General features: G+C 42.1%; 1 protein-coding gene across 20 annotated transcripts in view; it reads left to right on the forward strand.

Moving 5' to 3' along the window:
* Positions 1-18,955, forward strand: part of Ehbp1 (EH domain binding protein 1) — a 305,768-nt gene that overhangs the window by 37,526 nt on the left and 249,287 nt on the right. For 7 of the 20 annotated variants that reach the window (XM_031338014.1, XM_031338021.1, XM_031338028.1 and 4 more), the window contains exons 1-2: positions 6,634-6,722; positions 7,850-8,251. In XM_031338014.1, the coding sequence (XP_031193874.1) occupies positions 8,148-8,251 (104 nt within the window). In that variant the 5' untranslated portion in view covers positions 6,634-6,722; positions 7,850-8,147. Of the gene's footprint in view, positions 1-6,582; positions 6,723-6,805; positions 7,031-7,849; positions 8,252-18,955 lie in introns of those variants that run through there. The other 13 variants (XM_031338031.1, XM_031338023.1, XM_031338033.1 and 10 more) reach the window with 9 other exon arrangements.

Genomic DNA, 18,955 nt, shown 5'->3' on the forward strand with positions numbered 1-18,955 from the left:
GGGGGAGGCGTTGCTTTGAGATCAGATACTCAAGCCAGGCCCAGCTTTACTCTTCCTTCCTGCCGCCTGCTAATCCAGATGCAGAACTCTCAATTACCTCTCCACACCCTGTCTGCTTGCATACTGCCATACTTTCTGTCATGATGACAATGGAGTAAACCTCTGAATGGTAAGCCAGCCCCAATTAAATGTTTCCCTATAAGACTTGCTATGGTCATGCTGTCTCTTTGTAGCAATAGAAAGCTTGAGACAATGAGTGTTTTCTCAAATGTTTGTCTGTGTACTAGGAGCATGCCTATGCCTACAGAAGCCAAAAGAGTATATTAGATCCCTTGGAACAAAAGATTTTGAGCCACTATACTGATTCTGGGAATTGAACCTGGGTCATTTGGATCAGCCAATTTTGATGTCAATGCCTGCAATATATTCTTGAAGATTTCTAAGGTTTCTAATCATTAAGTATGTTAGTTAAGAACAATAACTGGCCATGTGAATCATTGGCGGATGGTGTCTGTATCTACCTGAATTTAAGGCAGTCAAGGATGCTTTCTTGCTTCTATCAGCCAGGCCCAGGTTAATCCCAGGATTCAAGAGGCAGAGGTAGAAGCATCATGAGTTTAAGGCTAGCCCAGACTACATATAGTTTTAGTATACAGTTTAGGTTCTAGACAGTATAGTCTCAGGCCATTGTGCAAAGTGTCCTTATGACTAACTTTACAGATCTCAATAAAACAATTTCACGAAAGAATATACTGTATTGTTAGCTTTCTTTTTTTAAAAAAGATTATTTTAATGCCCATTCGTCAGATAGGTTTAGTGTCAAATTTACAATCTTCCTGCTTCTGCCTCCCAAGTATTCGGTTTACAGGTGCATGCTAGCATACACTGCTGGGATGTTGACTGACCAACGAAGCTTTTCTGAACTTTCACATCAATCTGAGAATTTGTAATAGTAGGTGGAGGGAAAGTGACCTTATAAAGGACACATTTTGGGGGCAGAGAGATGACTCAGCAGTTAGAAGCACAGATTGCTCTTCCAGAGGTCCTGAGTTCAATTCCCAGCAACCACACAGTGGCTCATAACCATCTCTACTGGGATCTGATGCCCTTTTCTGGTGTGTCTGAAGACAGCTACAGTGTACTCATACAAATAAAAATAAATAAATCTTAAAAAAAGAACACATTTTAAGTATTCTTTTAGAATTATTCTATAAATACTACACACACACACACACACACACACACACACACACACACACACACCTCAATCTAAAGAAAGTCAGGCTTGCAAAAAACACTTTACAATTTTCTATTATTCTACCAAATCTTTATGCTCCAATATTGGAAGGGGGTGTGTCTTAGTTAGGGTTTTATTGCTGTGAGCAGACACCATGACCAAGGCAAGTCTTGTAAAGGACAACATTTAATTGTGGCTGGCTTACGGGTTCAGAGGTTCAGTCCATTATCATCAAGGCAGGAAGCCTGGGTGCTGGAGGAGCCAGAAGTTTTACATCTTGATCAGAAGGAGAAGACTGTCTTCCATGTGGCTAGGAGGAGGTTCTCTAAGCCCACCCCCACAGTGACACACTTCCTTCAACAAGGCCACACCTACTCCAACAAGGCCACACTTCCTAATCATGTCACTCCCTGGGCCAAGCATATTCAAACCACCACAGGGTGGTATATATGTACTGGCTTTCAGTATGGTAGAGACTGCATCTCAACAGAGAGGGCTCACATGCCATCTGGGACATGCCAGATGAAACACCTCATTCTGGTTTTTCATTTACCATGCTGACTCCTCTCAAGATTTTAGATTAGATTTAATAAGCATCTAACCTCTGACTGCCCCTGAGTTCATCTGGGTTTCCTTCCGTGGTTCTAACACCTTGGTACCTTTTTAGATAAATGGGAATTGTGTTGAATCTTCCAGAGCCTCGATGGTTTTCTACACTGTCCACTGTAGTAGTTACCAGCCAGTTACAGTTATTTGTATTTGTGGTAATTACAATGAAGTAATAATAAAACTCAAGCTACTAAGTTATTTTAACCAAGTTTTAAGTGTCCAGATAGTCTCAAGTAGCTTATGGATATCTACTGGTTCGGTGGGTATAGAATATTTTGCATATCACTAAAGTTTGATTGTACTGTGTCAGTTCTAAGTTCTGGTAGGTTGACCTAGATACATGGTTCAAGTTGGCCTAATCCTTTCTTCTCTAAGGGGTTTGCATAAACAGAAACAAAACCACTAGCAGCTAGAATAAAAAGGTAAAGAAATAGGGAAATTACTTGTGAAGTTTAACTCAGTATATTAAAAAATGTGACAATATCAGTATGTAATCAATGTAAAATAGTTAATAAGGTATATATTATGTTCTCTTATACACAGTGACTTTTTGAAAACACTACATATTTTATACTTACAACACATATCAATCTGGACCAGTCATGTTGTATTCCAGTCACTTGTGACTAGAGGCTATTGTGTGGAGCAATGTAAATCTCTACCTAGAGTCTATTCCATTATCCTCCAAAAGCTAAGCCTTTAGGACACCAAGTGGCTGAGGATCCCATTTGTCTACATTCTAGTCTAGTTCTTTCCTGAAACAATGAGCAAAGGCCAGCTTAAGTGGAGTGGAGATGTAATGGGAAGATCAGCTTGGGGTGAGATATTTAAGAGTGCCACAGGGTAAAAGGAAATATTTAGAAAAACTGTTAAACCATTGGTTAAAATTTCAAAAGCATTAGTTTGCCACGGTGGGTTTTTTAGGTTATAATTGTTTCAAAAAAGAGTGTTTCAAGATAGTTGGGATTATGTGTTTTTTTTTTTTTTTTTTTTTTTTTTTTTTTTTTGCTTGCTATGGCTTTACAACAGTTCCATTATGAGTTATAAACTGCAGTAATATTTTTGTGTACAGCATAACTGCTATGGTAACTGGCAAAAGTGCAAACACCTGCAGTGTTGTTATCCGGAGTAAAATTTGTTTCCAGCAGTAGTTAAATCCTGCACTAATACTGCTGATAATTTCTACTGTGAAAATAGTAAAACCCAAAGAAAAGAATTTTGTTACCAGGAAAGTTAACAATCATGCAAGCCTATAGCTGCATATCCTAACTGATCTATAGCTGCATATCCTAACTGATAAGCTTTATTTTGGGTGTTTCTGATGTGAAAAGCTGTTTCACTGAAAATAATTTGTGTCTTTTCTAAATTTATAGCTCAAAGAAGGCTTAAGCTTTGTGCATGGTGTTTTCCACCTATTGTATTTTATGCTTAGTGGTACTTACAGGCAAAATTTAAGAAAATTTTAAGAAAGTATAGACTCTTCTGTTCAGTAAAACTAAAATTTTGCAATGAGCCACCAAAGGTCTATTAGATGTAAATTAAGCCTGGGACAAAATCAAGCTGTATATAAACAGGGGACTAGAAAGGGGGCAACAGAAACATGGCGAGAATCCCGGCAGGAGGAATAATCATCAGGATGCACACGCTGAGAGATAGGGGCCACAAAGCCTTCAGGAAAAAGAAACCTGTAGCTTGTCACGTGATTCTAGTTCCTGCCGCATGCAGGGTGGTCATGAGAACTGAAGGCAAGTAAATACTAAGTAATTATCATAAACTCTCACATCCACCCAGATTTTTGGTATGCATTTGTATTCACTGAGTTACTGCGAGAGGAATAATGGTAAGTGGACTGTCTGCCAGCCCTTAGCTCTAATGATGGTAAGCGGACTATCTGAGAGCCCTTAGCTTTTCAGGTAGAGAAGCATGTCATGCCAAGTAGTTATTTGCTCAGGTATTCTTGAAAACGTTTTGCTTTTTTCTTGTTTAAGTTTGCTGCTAAACATAACATATATTGTTATCACTTGACAGGCACTTCATGGTCTTATTGTCTGTCCTCTCAACATCCCAGAAATCTGGGTATGTTTCCTGGTTTTTACAGGCTAGGAAATTTGATCTCAGAAAGGTTAAGTAATTTCTCTTGCCTGCACACTTAAGATCTGTTTCTGAAAATTCTTTGAGAAAAGAAACTTACTTTAATGTACTATTATTAGTATTTAATATGGTCAACATTTAGTTGGTACTTAATTATAGGCTAAGCAGACCAAACAATTTTAGAATAGTCTATATTTAAAGTTCCCCAATCAATTTGGTTGCTAGACAGGTTATTTTTAAAGGTATTGTGGAGAGAAGCTGCTGCTCTTTGCAGCTCTTGTTAGCCAGCCCATGCATTTGAGCTCAGCAGCAGAACGATGTCAAGGTCTACAGTTAATGTTTTCCTTTGCTCTGTGGACAATTTAACTCTTTCCATAGCTACCTTGGTAGCTAGAAAGAAAAGTGAGTTTAGAGTCAAGAAAAATATTAGGCTGGGTATAGGGGTCTATGCCTTTATTCCCAGCACTCAGGAAACAGAGGCACCCAGATCTTTGTAAATTGGAAGTCACCCCTGTCTACATAAAGAGTTCCAGGACAGCTGGGCTGCATAGAAAGACTCTGTCTCAAAATCATTATCCTCATCATCATCAACAACAACAACAACAACAACAACAACACAACACAAAACAAAGACTACTGGACTCTTATTTTCTACAACTTGAGGGAAGAGCCTTATAGATCTAGTTTCCCTCCTTCCCTTCCTCCCTTTCTCCATTCCCTCCCTTCTTCCTCCTTCCCTTCCTCTTTCCTTTCATTCCCATTACTCTTTAGATGGTTTCTTTACAATAAAGTACCCTCTTTAAACAAGGGAAAGGATAATAAAATAAACCAAAGTGACCATATTAGAACAGTTGAGAGTTTATTACAAAGAATAGTAAAGTAAGTAGAGTAAAAACCACCTCATTATCATGTGAGTTCTTAAATTTAGATGAACATAGTTTATGATCACTTCTATAAATTATCCATTGTAATGGTCTATAGACACAGTATCTATTAACAAAGCAGAATGTATTGCTGAGACCACAATGGCATAAGGACATCTGAGAACTCTATAGTGTATATAAAATAAAAATACATCATTTTGGTTGTCTTACCTTTTAGAATTAAGACTATAGCAAAACAAGTGATATCTATGCCATTTCCTATAAATGTATTTTTTTTTTTTTGTAGTATTGTTAGACCAATTTCTTTTTCTGAAAGTGGAAATGGAATTAAATACTGGGTTCAGGCCTGCCTTTCTGACTCTCCTGGGTGTATGCCACCTGACTCTTGCTTCCCATATGTTGGTCTCACACTTTCCTCCTTTCCCTCCTCCAAAGGATCCTCCCTAGAACACCAAAAACTTTAAAGTCAGTTTAACAAATTTGCCTCCAACTTTAATAAGATTAGGAATTAGCCCGAAAACAATTTGCCTTTTGCCTTTTTCATGCTTGCTTTCATCTCCTTTCCAAACTCTTTGCTCATTCCTTGCTGAGGAATTGATGAATTTTGTTTTGACCATTCCCTCTCAGCTCCCCTCTCTTCCCTCCCCTTTCCTTTCCCTGCCCTCTTCTGTCTTCCCCATCCCCCTTCTCTCTCTGTACCCACTTTCTTAGGCACATCCCTAGCCTCCTTCTCAATTAATCTGACTTTATTGTTGAGTCCCGAAAAGTTGTAATTTTATTCTTCATTCTTTCTCTACATTCCAGGTCTGTCAAATATCTAAGGCTGAAAGCAAATTCTTTTGTGTTTTGGGATAGGATGGATATTTTCTGCCCCTTGACAAGTCTATAGCTTTCACAGTCTCAAAAGGGATCTTGTGGCTGAGCAGTGCTTCACACCTGTGATGACAAGGGTGTACACCTAAAATCTCAGCGATCTCAGTAACCTGGATGTTGACGCAGGAAGATCATGAGTTCAAGGATAACCTCTGGCAGTATAGTTTCAGGCCATGTCAGCTGCCTCTTGATAGATGTAAACATCATTGCTCTCTACGGTTATTTCGTCCTCTCCTTTGCCTTTAACCACCCTTTCCACTTAGTCAACCACTCCCTTATCCACCCACAGCTCATACCAGCGGATAATGAGACCGCAAACGAACACGAGAATGCAAGATTCAAAGAAATGCTGAGAATGAGAACAAGAAGAGACTGTACTGTAAACATTTTATGTCCAGCTTAACCCTCCTTGAACCTGGGGCAGGGTCCTGGCAAGGTCAGGGAAAAACTCGGAAAGAATTGAGTGAAATAAAAGCTGTGTGTGCAAAATCGTTGGCTTCTAGTGGCGCAGGAGAGGAGCACCCAGTTCGTGGGTGGGGATGGGAGAGAATAGGAGAGAAACCACAGCACCTTAGTGTCCCTGGCAGCGGCTAGAATCAGACTTTGCTCGGTCTGTTCTTACAGCAGGAGCCAGAAACCCTGCCCGGCAGCTACAGTGCCTTTGACAGACAGCCACCTTCTGCAATCTCTTTCCAGTTCACTATAAACATCCTTACTCCTCCCGCCTTCCGCTGTCCTCTCGACCATTCCAGGGAATGGGCGGGATCGTCCTTCGTGATTTACAATTTTTTTTTTTTTAAAAGAAAAGGAGGGTAGACCCAGAGGGTTCCACCTCTGGAAAAAACACCTCGCGGCTGGGGGGTGGGGCCCCTGTGACCGGCATGAGGATCTACCAATGGAGCGCCTCTCCCGCCCTAAGGCCCGCCCTCCGAGGAGGCGGGGCTCCAGCAGACTCGACCAATGGCGGCGAGGCGGACGGAGGTTGAGCCGCCGTGGGTAGGGTTAGTGTGAGAGGTGCGGCGGGGGAGGTAATGATGGTGGTGGCGGCCGAGGAAGGCGGGGGAGGGGGATCTGGGCGCTGAGCCGCGGCTCTGGCAGGGCTCGCTCGGGAGGGGGACGGTCGCAGGGCGCTCCGCCGGGGAGGGCCGCTGCGCCGGGAGGGGGCGGGCGTCGTCCGCCCGGGAAGCTGCAGACCCCGGCTCCCGCAAACGAGCGCCGCGCCGGGCTTCGCTGTTCCACGCGGCTCCAGCAGGGATGGAGGACTCGGTGGCGGTGGCTGCTTCTGAGGCGGCGGCGACCGAGGAGCGGCTCTAAGGAGGGGACAGCGGGCTTAGAGGTGTGAGGAGGGCTTGGAGTGGACGAGCGGAGGGGCCGGGGTTCGGGGACCGAGGCTGGGGTCTAACAGCAAGGCTCGGGTGACAGGGACCGCGGCTGGCAACGCCTGTCTCTGCGGAGAGAGGCAGGGGTCTGCACTCGGTGCGTGAGGAGGCGAGGCTCAGGCCGGCTGCCCCTGATGGGGGAGGGAGACACCGCACCCCGCACTGTCCGTTGGCCCGGCTGGTCATCGCTTCAAGCCCAGACAGGAGTTTCCATTCCCCTCCTCCTGGCAGCCAAGGTGAAGGGAAAGCAAAGTGGCCTGGAGCTGGGACCTTGCTTTCCCTCTGATGTGCGTTTTCCCTCCACTCCTAGTTCTCCATCCATTTCTCTCTCCTAATGAACCAGCATTTCTCCCTGCACCCCTGGTTGTTCTAAGTACATATTCTGTAGCTCGAGGCTATTAATTATCGGCTGAAAAATAAAGTTTATTTAAAAATACTCCACTCCTCCTTCTAACTGGTGGTAGATATATCAATCAGCATCCCGACTTTCCCGCCCTGTTCTCTCTTCTGCGATGCTAGGTAGGGAAGGCTGGGCCCAACTGGCAGCTCTCAATTGTTGCTGCTGACAACCTGGTGTATTGCCGCCTGTCTTCAGTGTGATTTGTCATTTCTTCCTTGGTATCTTCCATCCTTGATGTGACTGGCTTTTGAGGCCGGGGTTTTGTTTCATTGTTTGAGAACCACACAGATAACAGAGGTTGTTTCGGTCTTATCTAACACTTCTCATGCTTCTGTCCTCATAGTCTTTCTCTTTTTGTCTGTGTTTTGCTTTTCAGTTCTGCAGAACCCGCGTCATATAGCCCCTGAGGTGGAATGATGATGTCTCCATGAGGGAACCTCCACTCAGTCATCCTGTCCGGTACATCAGCTGTTCTTGACTGGGCCATTCATCTAAGATAGGATTTACCCTGTGAAACAGGGAGAAGACTTATGGACTCCAAGCATCATTTCGAGTTATAGTTTTTTGTTGAAAGTACTGACATACATGCAGAGCTCTTGTGCTTTGGACCCTCTGCTTTATTAAGGCTGCTGTGTTGCTAATCCAGAACTGTTCCAGTCTATTGGCCTGTCACCATGGCTTCGGTTTGGAAGCGACTGCAGCGTGTGGGAAAACACGCATCCAAGTTCCAGTTTGTGGCCTCCTACCAGGAGCTGATGGTTGAATGTACAAAGAAATGGTAAGACTTGCTAAGGGGTAGATTGATGTCTTGTTGTCTAACTATCCTGTAGCTTGGACTGTGGGCCTTTTGGTAGCCAGTGTGTCGAAGCTGTGCAGGGTGCATATACTCTTACCAAGTACTGTGTGTGCACTGTTGCTGCTGGTACTGTCCCTGTGGGTTTTAATCACTCCATTTCAGAGTATCTCAGGGGACTACAACTGAGAGCACACCTAAGTACACTCGTTTTGGTCTTAATGGTCATTTATCATCGGTGTTAGAATAACTTTATTTTTATAACTTTAAAGAGAGAATGGTCATGCATATATTTTAATATCACACATGTCTCATATAGAAATTTATATTCTATAGAATGGCGGTTTTATTTTGTTGTTACTTTTTCATTTTACTTAAGAGCATTTTTCAGCGTTTGAATAGTGGAGTGCCAGTGCACACAACCTGAGAGATTCTCTTGTGAAATGCTTAGTCAGGCAACTGTCTTTTCTTTTAATTGCCTAATGGGATACATTTCTTGGCAGGATTTTAGGAAGCAATTAGTGGCAGTGGTCTGTCATTTGCCTCTTTCTTTCCATTTGAGAAAGTAAACCTAGGGCTTTCTCTTTACTGCTGTGAATGATAAGAAATGAGAATCCTTACATAGTGAGGGGAAAAAGTTAATCTTAAGAAAATGGTCTTTAGAATTTTGGTTTATTATAGTGATTAAGCACTATTACCACAAAGTAAGTCCATTTCACCGAGGACTATAAGCTCATGTTGGTAGTAAGCTCGCTTTCTAATGTCCTCTTGGCTAAAGAAAATAGCTTGCTCCACCCTAGCATTCTTAGTTTTTTTTGAGTTTGTAAGGAACATTATTTTAAAGTCAATTCAAGAAACATACACACACACATACACACACACACAGTCTACCTAGTTTATACATATACTGCTGATTTAGAGATAGAAATGGCATCCTTCCTGCCCTAAAGGAGCTCATAGGCCGTGGTAAGACACTTAGGTAACTTCCCTTGTGATAGTTTCAGTGATGTAAATATATGTTTCCACCCAGATGGGTATCCTGGGGATCTTACTTCTCTGTAATTCAGTCTCCATGTGCATAGTAATGGTACCACTTAGTAGAAGATTAAATCAGTTAATTTTGTAAAAGGTTTAGAACAGGGACATAGTAAATGCCCATGAGATGTCAGTGTTATCTGTAGGGTTCACAGAATACAAAACAGCGAGGAATAGTGCTAGTAAGGTTGCACGTGGTGCCTTTATCTGCTTTCCTGGGATCGAAGCTGAATTTGACTTTATTTTAGTGTATTTTGTTTTATTTACCTTTCTTAGGCTAGGCTGGCTGGCCAGTAAGCCTCAGGGATCCTGTCTTCACAGGGTCACAAGCAGTATGCCACTGCTCCTGGCTTTTCGCATAGATGCTGAGGAGTGAATTGAGGTTCTCATGCTGTGCCAAAACATTCTACCCCAGCTTCAGGCTGAGTCTTAGAGAATATTAGTTGTACATCAAATCAGAGAGGAAGAAGCGAGGAAATTTTAGAAAATCCACATATTTAGACAACCTACAGCAGGATGCATGCTGGGAATTCAAGTAGTATGGCTTTATATCATGAGGCTGTAGGTATAGCATGAGCGCGGATTGGATCGAGGCATTCTTGTAATTATAGCAGAGGCTGAGGCGGGAGGATTTCAAGTTTGAGGTCACTGTGGGATCCAAATTCAAACCCTGTCCTTAGGTAAGAATGCTGGGTGAGGGGAATCACACACAGTGTGGTAGGGCATCTGAAAGCCTGGAAGAACTCCAGTCATGGAAAGTCTCATGTTGTTATCAGTAGCATGGGCGACTTACTGTGTGTTGGTGACAGTGTCGCTGTAGAAGTTTGGAGATGAAGAGATGTTTAGATTTGTAACTGGAAAGTTACCAGGCTCTGGTGTGGAGAGGGGAGGTTGCATAGCTGTTGCTGTTGGTAAGGTGAAGAGCGGTATGCGGACCAGCTACTGGCAGAGGGTCTGGAGGGCATCGAGCAGAAGAGCACTTAGAGTGAAGAGTGATGGGACTTGATGGTTGGTCATGTCAGTTGGGGATGGGGAGGAATGGTGGGAGGGAGAAGGAGGAGTTTAGATCAACACCAGGCTTCTGCCTTTAAAGGACCTACCAAGAAGGAAGGTGGTCCCGTTGCATCCGATTCTTAACTCCATAGTACACTGGGAACATCAACTTTGAATCTAATTATGAGACAGTCTCACTGTAAGACCAGGCTGGCTTCAAACTCAGCTCCCTCAGCCTCTGCATATTAGCCTAGGATTGTAGGCATGAGCCTCTGTACTTGACTTGATCCCATTTTTTTTTAATTGTAAATATATTTTCCCTTACAATGTATTCTGACTATAGTTTCCCTTCCCTCTACTCCTTCCAGTTTCTCCCCTCCTCTTCTCCCATCTAGAGCCATACACTTTCTGGGTCTCCTTAGAAAAGAAACAGACATCTGAGGGGCAATAACAAAATAAGATAAAACCAAAATAAAGGAACAGGACAAAACAAACAGAAGGAAGACAGCCCAAGAAAAGGTACAAGAAGCAGATACCGACTTTGAAACACAGGCAGAGATATACTCCTTCGCACATTTAGGAATCTCGTAAACACACACAACTGGAAGCCACACTGTATAGGTAAAACCTGAAGGGTACAGAAAAAAATAATAATAAAAACGAATGGTTTGTGTTGACTGTCTGCTCCTGGGCACAGAGCCTACCTTAAAAGTGGTTTGTTTCTTCAGGGAGACTCCTTTGGAGAAAACACATGTTTCATTTGCAAGAGGCTGTCAGTTGGAGATAGCCTCTCAGTTAGGGATGGGGGCACGTGTCTACTTCTCCGTTCAGCGCTGGGCCCCCGTTTGGGGTAGACCTCTTTAGGCCTAGTGCATGCTGCCTCAGTCTCAGTGAGCTCAAGTCAGCGTAGTCTTGCTGTGTTTAGAAGGCCTGGTTTCCCTGGAGTCCTCCATCCCCTCTGGCTCACACACTTTGTTTGCTTCCTCTTCAGCTGAGTTCCCTGAGCCCTGAGGGGAGGGATTGGATGGAGACATCTTTTTCAGGGCTGAATGTTCCAGGGTCTCTCTTTCTCTGGATATTATCTCCGTGTGGGTCTCTGTATTTATTCTCATCTGCTGCAGAAGGAAGCTCTTCTGATGATGGCTGAGCAAGGCACGGATCTGTAAGCATAGTGGAGCTGGGCTGTGGTGGCGCATGTCTTTAATCCCAGCACTTGGGAGGCAGAGGCAGGCAGATTTCTGAGTTCGAGGCCAGCCTGGTCTACAGAGTCAGTTCCAGGACAGCCAGGGCTATACAGAGAAACCCTGTCTCAAAAAAACCAAAAAAAAAAAAAGCATAGTGGAATGTTTATTAGAAGTCATTTTATTACTACATTCCTTAAGTAGACTGGTAATATTTGGTTGTGCCCTAGGTCCCTTGTCTCTGGTTCTTGGCACCCAAGCAGTGGAGCGTATGGATTCCAGCCCATGGAGTGGGCCTTAAATCAAACCAGATACTGGTTGGTTACTCCAATAAGCCTTGTGCCACCATTGTATTAGCATTCCATGCAGGCGGGACACCATTGTAGATCAGAGGTCATGCACCTGAGGTGGTAATTACATTTCTCTTTGGTTAGCATGCAGGGTACCTCTGGTCCCAAGAACTCTAGACAATTGGGTTGAAGACCAGGTAGCCACCAGCTCCATTTCCCCATGTTCAGTGAGTTGTGTGCATGCTACTTCCAGCAATAGGGCCTTGTCATCATTTTCTGGAGAGCAAACAGCAGCCTGGGATGTTCCCAGTGTTCTCACGAATCTCATTTCTTAACAGCATAGACATTCAGGTTATTTTTCATTTAGAGAGGAAAAAAAATCAGTTTATTGCTGGGCTTGGCGGTACACACTTGGAATCTTAATACTTGACAGATTGAGGCAGGAAGATCAGGAATTCAAGGGTGGTCTCTCTTACAAAGCCAGTTAGAGGTTAGTATGGGATTATGTGAGACCTTGTTTCAAAAAACAAAAAGAAAAGAAATAAAATCAGTTTCTTGTGGGCCATGGTGCTTTGCACTTGTTATCTAGTCATGAAGGAAGCTGGAGGAAGATGGTCATCCTGATGTGAGGCCATCTTGTGTAGAGAGAAACCCTTTCTTAAAAAACTAACCTCTACCAAAAAAGAAAAAAAAAATCCATCTCTTCCTCATAATCTGTAGCGTGTTTTGTGTTCTTCTTCCCCTGTGCAACATTTACACCATTGTTAACACATCTTAAGGCAAAGCACTAGTGAAAATCACATTTGATTATAGTTGAATAGGTAGCTTGATTATGTTAGTTATGGTCATTAAGGGTCTGGCAGTTAAATCAGAGTCTATGATTACATACGGACTTAATACTCGAAGCACTTGAATGCTCCGTAATTTTCAGATGGACAGTACCATATTGTGAAATCTTTCTTGCTTTCATTTAAAAATACAGCTTAGCAGCTGGGTGATGGCTCAGTGGCTGGAGCCCTTATTGCTCTTGCTGCAGAGGGTGTTGGTTTGGTTCCCAGCACCCACGTGGAGGCTCATAACCACCTGTCACTCAAGCTCCAGAGAATCCATTGCATTCTTCTGACCTTCATAGACACCAGGCACAAATGTAGTGTACAGACATGGAGGCAAGCATTCATAGATATAAAATAAATAAATAAATAAATTCTTAATAAAAATTTAGTTTAAAGCTAATAAGGTGATCGTGCCAATGAAATAATGTATCTATTTGCTATATAGGCATTATATTTGTAAGTGGATCCTTAAGTAGAACTTTAAAGAATTTTCATGATATAAAAATTGATTGTAATCATTTTTAGTTAACATTCCTTTTGCTTTAGAGTCCTTGTGAAAATACAAATCAGGCCCAATTTCTAAAATCATATCCTATAATTTTCCTTCTTTTTTTCCTGTTTTTTTTCATTCTTGATTTAAATACTTGCCAGAGCTCAAATTATTTTATACGTGCGCTGAATTTAAAATCTGTTTAAAGTATGTAAAAACAGACTTGAACACACAGTAAGAATATTTTTATCAGCCACGCTTACATTTCATGTATTATTTATTCATTTATTTATTTTTGCAGTCCTAGGGATTATACTTTGGGACTTCTGCATGGTAGGTAAGTGCCCCCTGCCACACAGCTGGATCCCAGGCCTACTTTGATGGTTTTGTGTATTACTCTAGAGATGTAGAAGAATGAAAGTAGAGGAGGGGGATTTAGAGATTCTAATTGAAAAGTGAGTGATTGTAAAGATGAATTATAAATGTGGTTAGAATAAGAAAAAAGGTGTAGTGTAAATTAGAGAAGAAAGAATAAACTGTATGAAGAAAACCAGGATTTCATTAGGCCTTATTAGGGCCTAATGCTTGTGTGGGGGTAGTGGCCTATGTATATAGGTGCCATTACCTTTTAGAACCTCACTTCTTAAAAATCTTCCTAAGATTCAAGTATTTGCAATACCCAGGAGCCAGAATTTCATGAGCCTTTCCCCTGGGATTTTGACTGGCTTGTTCTTGTGCAGATCTTACACAGGAAGCCACAGCCACTTTGCATTTATATGTGTAACAGCTGTATCGTGTCTAGTGCTGTATTTTTTTTTTCTGCAGATGTCTGCTACCTATGGTTCTTACAACGTACTATTCCCTCTTCTATGACATGCGCATGTGCATGTATGTGATGTAGGTGTCTCATTTAGAGCTGAGCACTGCACAGACTCTTGTTCTCTGCATTGATTAGTTGTGCATTCTATAAAATAACTTAGGGACAGTAGTCAACCTCGGCAGAGGGAAACTCAGTTAAAGAATTACATCGGTCAGATTGGCCTGTGGACATGTTTGTAGGGTTTTTTTCTTGATTGCTAATTGATGTTGGAATTATTGGATAAATTAGTGGACCCGCCCACTGTGGGCAGTACCAGCCTTACACAGGTGGGCCTGAGCCGTATAAATGTGAGTATGAAAGCAAGCACCGTTTTTGCTTTAGTTCCTGCCTTTTACCTTCAGATCCTTGCCGTGAATTCCTGTCTTGGTTTTCCTCTATGATGTGATATAACCTGTGACCCAAATACATTATTTGTTTGAGGTGCTTTTGGCCACTGTGCTATCATAGCAACAGAAGGCGAACCAGGACACAGCATAGTAGTGGTAGACTCCTTAGGGCCTTGAACCTAGTCAACCACAGGTCTTAGTCTCAGTTAGTGGAGTCCGGTTTGAGTTCTGTTTTGTGGAGTGGGCTTTCAAATACAGTCAGAAAGTGATTGCTTATTCCCATAGCATTTGAGTAACTTTTGTACTAGTGGATATATCTTGCCTGGGGAAGTTGTTATTGTAGTTTGCAGGATTCATGGCTGGGGAAGACTGTCGAATACTTTCATCTCAGGCGTCATACATAGACCACCTCCAGTGCTATGAAAGTTAGCCAGATCAGTACCAGTTTGATTTCTCCAGGTCCCCTGACTCAAGTATGTATTATCTTGAGCAATATGAAGATCTTAATCTTACCCTCAAGTTTTTAGAAGGTAACCAGGAGCAATGGCAATGGTCTGTAAGCATTCATTCATTCATTCATTCATTTTTGTATGTATGTATCTATGTATCTATCTATTTTTGGTGGCTCTATGGAAAATGGCTGTTTGTATAACACATGCCCAAATCCACCACTACCATCATACTAGATTAAGGCATAATTTATACTTTTTACAAACAGAGAAATACAGAATTGTTTAAATGCAGCAGTGAGTGAGTTTTGACAAATGATGTACTGGTGCAGCTTGAAACAATTATATGGAACGTACAGCAGATCGAACATGCTAGTAGGTTATGAAGTAAGTGTAGGTCAGCAATGACTATAGAGGGATGGAGTTGCAGGTGTGGAGAAGGTTTTGGTGGGAGAAATCAGTTTTTTGGTTTTAAAGTTTTTTAAAGTTTGAGACATCCAGATGAAGATCTTAATTAATCAGTTAATTTGTAAGGGTCTCTCACCCATGGGAGAAAAGAGGGAGGAGCCTTCGTGTATGTAACACAGTTGTGGGACTGTGAGAGATTTTCTATGGCTTTCATCCAGATTGAGAAGAGCTAAGGGCAGGGCCCGAGACACTGTCATAGGCAGTGAAGTAGAAGGAGATTTGGAAATACTTTCCAAGAACTCAAACATAAAAAGCAAATCAAAAAGGAAGTGTTGGTTAATTTGATATTGCTGAGAGGGTGAAGAAAACAGCCCTGAATTTGACAAATTGGAAAGAGCTGATGGCCTTGGAGAGTGATTTCAGAGTAATATTGTGGATAAAGCTTGACTACATTGGTGTCTTAGTTATGGTTTCTATTGCTATGAAAAGACACCATGACTACAACAATTCTTATAAAGGAAAGCATTTAATTGGGACTGGCTTACAGTTTCAGAGGTTTATTCCATTATGTCATGGAGAGAAGCATGCAGGCAGACATGATGCTGAGGAAGGAGCTGAGAGCTTTATATCTTCATCTGCAGGTATCAGAAGGAGACTGTGTCACATTGAACGTTGCTTGAGCATATGAGACCTCAAAGCCTGTCCCCAGAGTGATTCACTTCCTCCAACAAGGTCACTGTAGGCATACATTTTTCTCAACCTGCTTTAATAAGCGTTGAACCTCCCCTCTAGCCCACCACCCACCAGAGGTAATGGAAAAGAAAAGTTATTAGGACATGGGGGAAGTAGACCTGTTTAGAAATATTTCTTTGAGGCCAGTCCAATCTTTGTTGTCAGGATATCATCAGTTCAGTCCACTAGCAAACACCAAATACGAATGAGCAGCTGCAGTCCAGTCCATTTAGCAGTCACCACACACATGAACCAGCAAGGGCAGTTCCATCCAGAAGAAACTGCAGGGCTCACCAACCTGCCTGAGGCTGTGGAAGCGGCAAGAAGCCACAGTAACCTCACAAGGAGTTCTTTGGTGAGTTTCTCTTTATGAAGTCACCACAAGCGAAGCTCAGTAACAATGTAATGTGAACTAATACATGCGTGTCATTAGCGAAGAATAGTGAGGCAGAGCAAAGCAAATCAATGCTTGCGCTCCTACTGTCTGTGGGGTCATATTTATATTCCTTCTGAACTTCATGCATCCTTTCACATGTATCTGCTTCAGGGAAACATTCTTTCATTTATCTGCTTTAGCAAAACATCATTTGACATGTCCGACTTTCCAAAGAAACCAGAAGTTTCCACTTCAGGCCACACTTAACTCCAACTATAATATATATATTAACTCCTAATAGTGTCACTACCTATTGGACCAAGCATTCAAACACATGAGTCTGTGGGGCCATTCCTACTCAAACCTCCACAGGAAAACCTTTGGCAGAAGCCGCTTTAGCAATTAGAAGCAAAGACAAAAGACTTGGCTATGAGTGACTAATGCCCAGCAAGTCCGCTGTCTGTTCTTTTGGGGCAGAATCAGGAGCTACATACAGTACTGTGGGGGCGTGAGGAGAGAGCAGGTGTGAAAGTGTCAAAGTGCGAATGAATTGACTCAAATACAGGATTGCTGGCTTGTGCTGAGGACCTTGTAACTCTGCTTAGAATGTGAAGGATCAAATGCCAGGGTCACAGACTTCAGTCCAGTTAAGTTCAGAACTGGCTTTGGCCAAGGTTTGGTCAGGAATGTAGAGCCTAGGAATGGGAGAGTGGGACAAGAGAATGGAGAGGAGAGTGGGTGTGTGGCAGTGTTAGAACTGTGAACCAACAGAACAGACGTAGGTTAGAGCAGGGGAATGTCAGGGCACAAACATGGGATACCTGGTAAAAAAGGGAGGCCTGTGATTACAGAGCTTACAGAAGAGGTAGAAGGACTGCTGGGGAGAGGCAACAGTGATTCAGGCAGAAGGGAGAACTCAGAGGGACTTGATGTCTGCAGGATGTGAGGTCTAGGTGCCGGCCTCCTTGGAACATGGTTCTCAATGTTAAGACATGAGCACACATGTTGTATTTCATTTGTATCATTTTAATGTGTATTTTATTTGTATTAACTTGTATTTATTTTGCTATGCCTTAGAACGGAAGCATATGTTTGTTTCTCTTTTTCTTAAACATTTAAGAACATATTTGAACAAGTCTGTTCCTGTACCTTGGGGGTGCTCCTGTTCTCATGGTGACTGGAACTATTAAAGTGAGGCCATTAATAATTGGTGACGAGATGCAGTGGGGGAAAAGAGTTTTTGAACTGAAAAGAACCCGTTGTATCTGTTTGCGCCTATAGAGAGGAGTTTTTGTTGTTGTTGTTGTTGTTTTGTAAAAATTTAGAGTCTAAAATGTGGGCCAGATTATTGTTATGGCTCTTGGTGTTTAGGTTTGGGATGTTCTAAGATTTTAGCTGAGGGAGAGACTGGGTGAAAAGCAGGGGCTTGGGTGCCATTGTTCCATTGCTTTTGAGCTTGCTTTGGGAGAGATAAGGCTTTTTGTTTTGTTTTGTTTTGTTTTTTTTTTTTGGGTTTTTGTTTTGTTTTTGTTTTTTGGTTTTTTTTGCTTTTTATTACTTTTTGTGTTGAAATTATGCTGTATCATTTATTTCTTGAAAAAAAATTAAACTTAATCCCCATCCCTTCCCCAATAATCATGACTTCAATAGCATCAAGTAGTCAACTAAGTTTCTATTATCAGACATAGTATTCCTTTTGTTGGTCTAGTCTTAGATCACCTTAGAGAACTGTTGGTTACTGCCACTACTGTCCCCTTAGTGTTATTGTGTTGGTCATTGATGTGGTTCATAAAAGTTACAACTAGGTAGGACTGTTAGCTACCCTCTTCCTTTGGAAGCTTACACAGTGCCTTTTGTTATCATGAGAGCTAGTTTTCTATGTGTGGTTTGTGTGTGTGTGTGTGTGTGTGTGTGTGTGTGTGTGTGTGTGTACACGTGTGTGTATAGATCAGCGGATAACTCTTTGGGAGTCAGTTCTCTCTGCTGTGATCTGGGGAGCAAACACAGGTATCCAGGCTTGTGTCTAATGCTTCTACCCAATGAGTTACTTACTAACTGCCTCTCAGTGTGTTAACTTGCCTATAACTATATGATAGTGGTCTTTGGGGTGATTTTTAAAACCAGAACTGACACATGTATGCTTTATTCAGATTTGAAATGCTCATACATTGTGAAATACAGCTTTATAAAATTCAGCTCTGATTGGTGTGTAAGACACATAATGGAGCCTTTTTATACCATAAGTGGTCATAGCTGTGTTTATCTAAATGTTTAATTCTGCCCATGACTACATATAAGTACTGGCCTGAGTCAGCTACCTCTAGTTGTTGATAAAGTACAGCCATGTAAATTCTTTTACATCTTATCTGTGATTCCTTTTCTACCATAGTGGAGAGTTAGGTCATTGACACCAAGACTGAGTAGCTGCAAAGTTTAAAGTCTTCACTGTTTGGCCCTTTGGGAAAAAGTTTCTCTGGGTGTAGTGGCTCGTACTAGTAATCCTAACACCATGAGGCTCAGGCAGAAGGAATTTGAGGCTAGCCTAGGCTACAAAGAGAGTTTGGGCCAGTCTAGATGGACCACAGAGTGAACCGTTGTTTTAAAACAAACAAGCTAACTAAACAACAAACACAAAGTAGCTACTAAACAGAAAAACAAAAAGTTCACTGACTTCTGCTCTGTGACATAGAGTAACT

The sequence above is a fragment of the Mastomys coucha genome, unplaced genomic scaffold (assembly GCF_008632895.1).
Source record: "Mastomys coucha isolate ucsf_1 unplaced genomic scaffold, UCSF_Mcou_1 pScaffold22, whole genome shotgun sequence".
NCBI classification, from domain to species: Eukaryota; Metazoa; Chordata; class Mammalia; order Rodentia; family Muridae; genus Mastomys; species Mastomys coucha.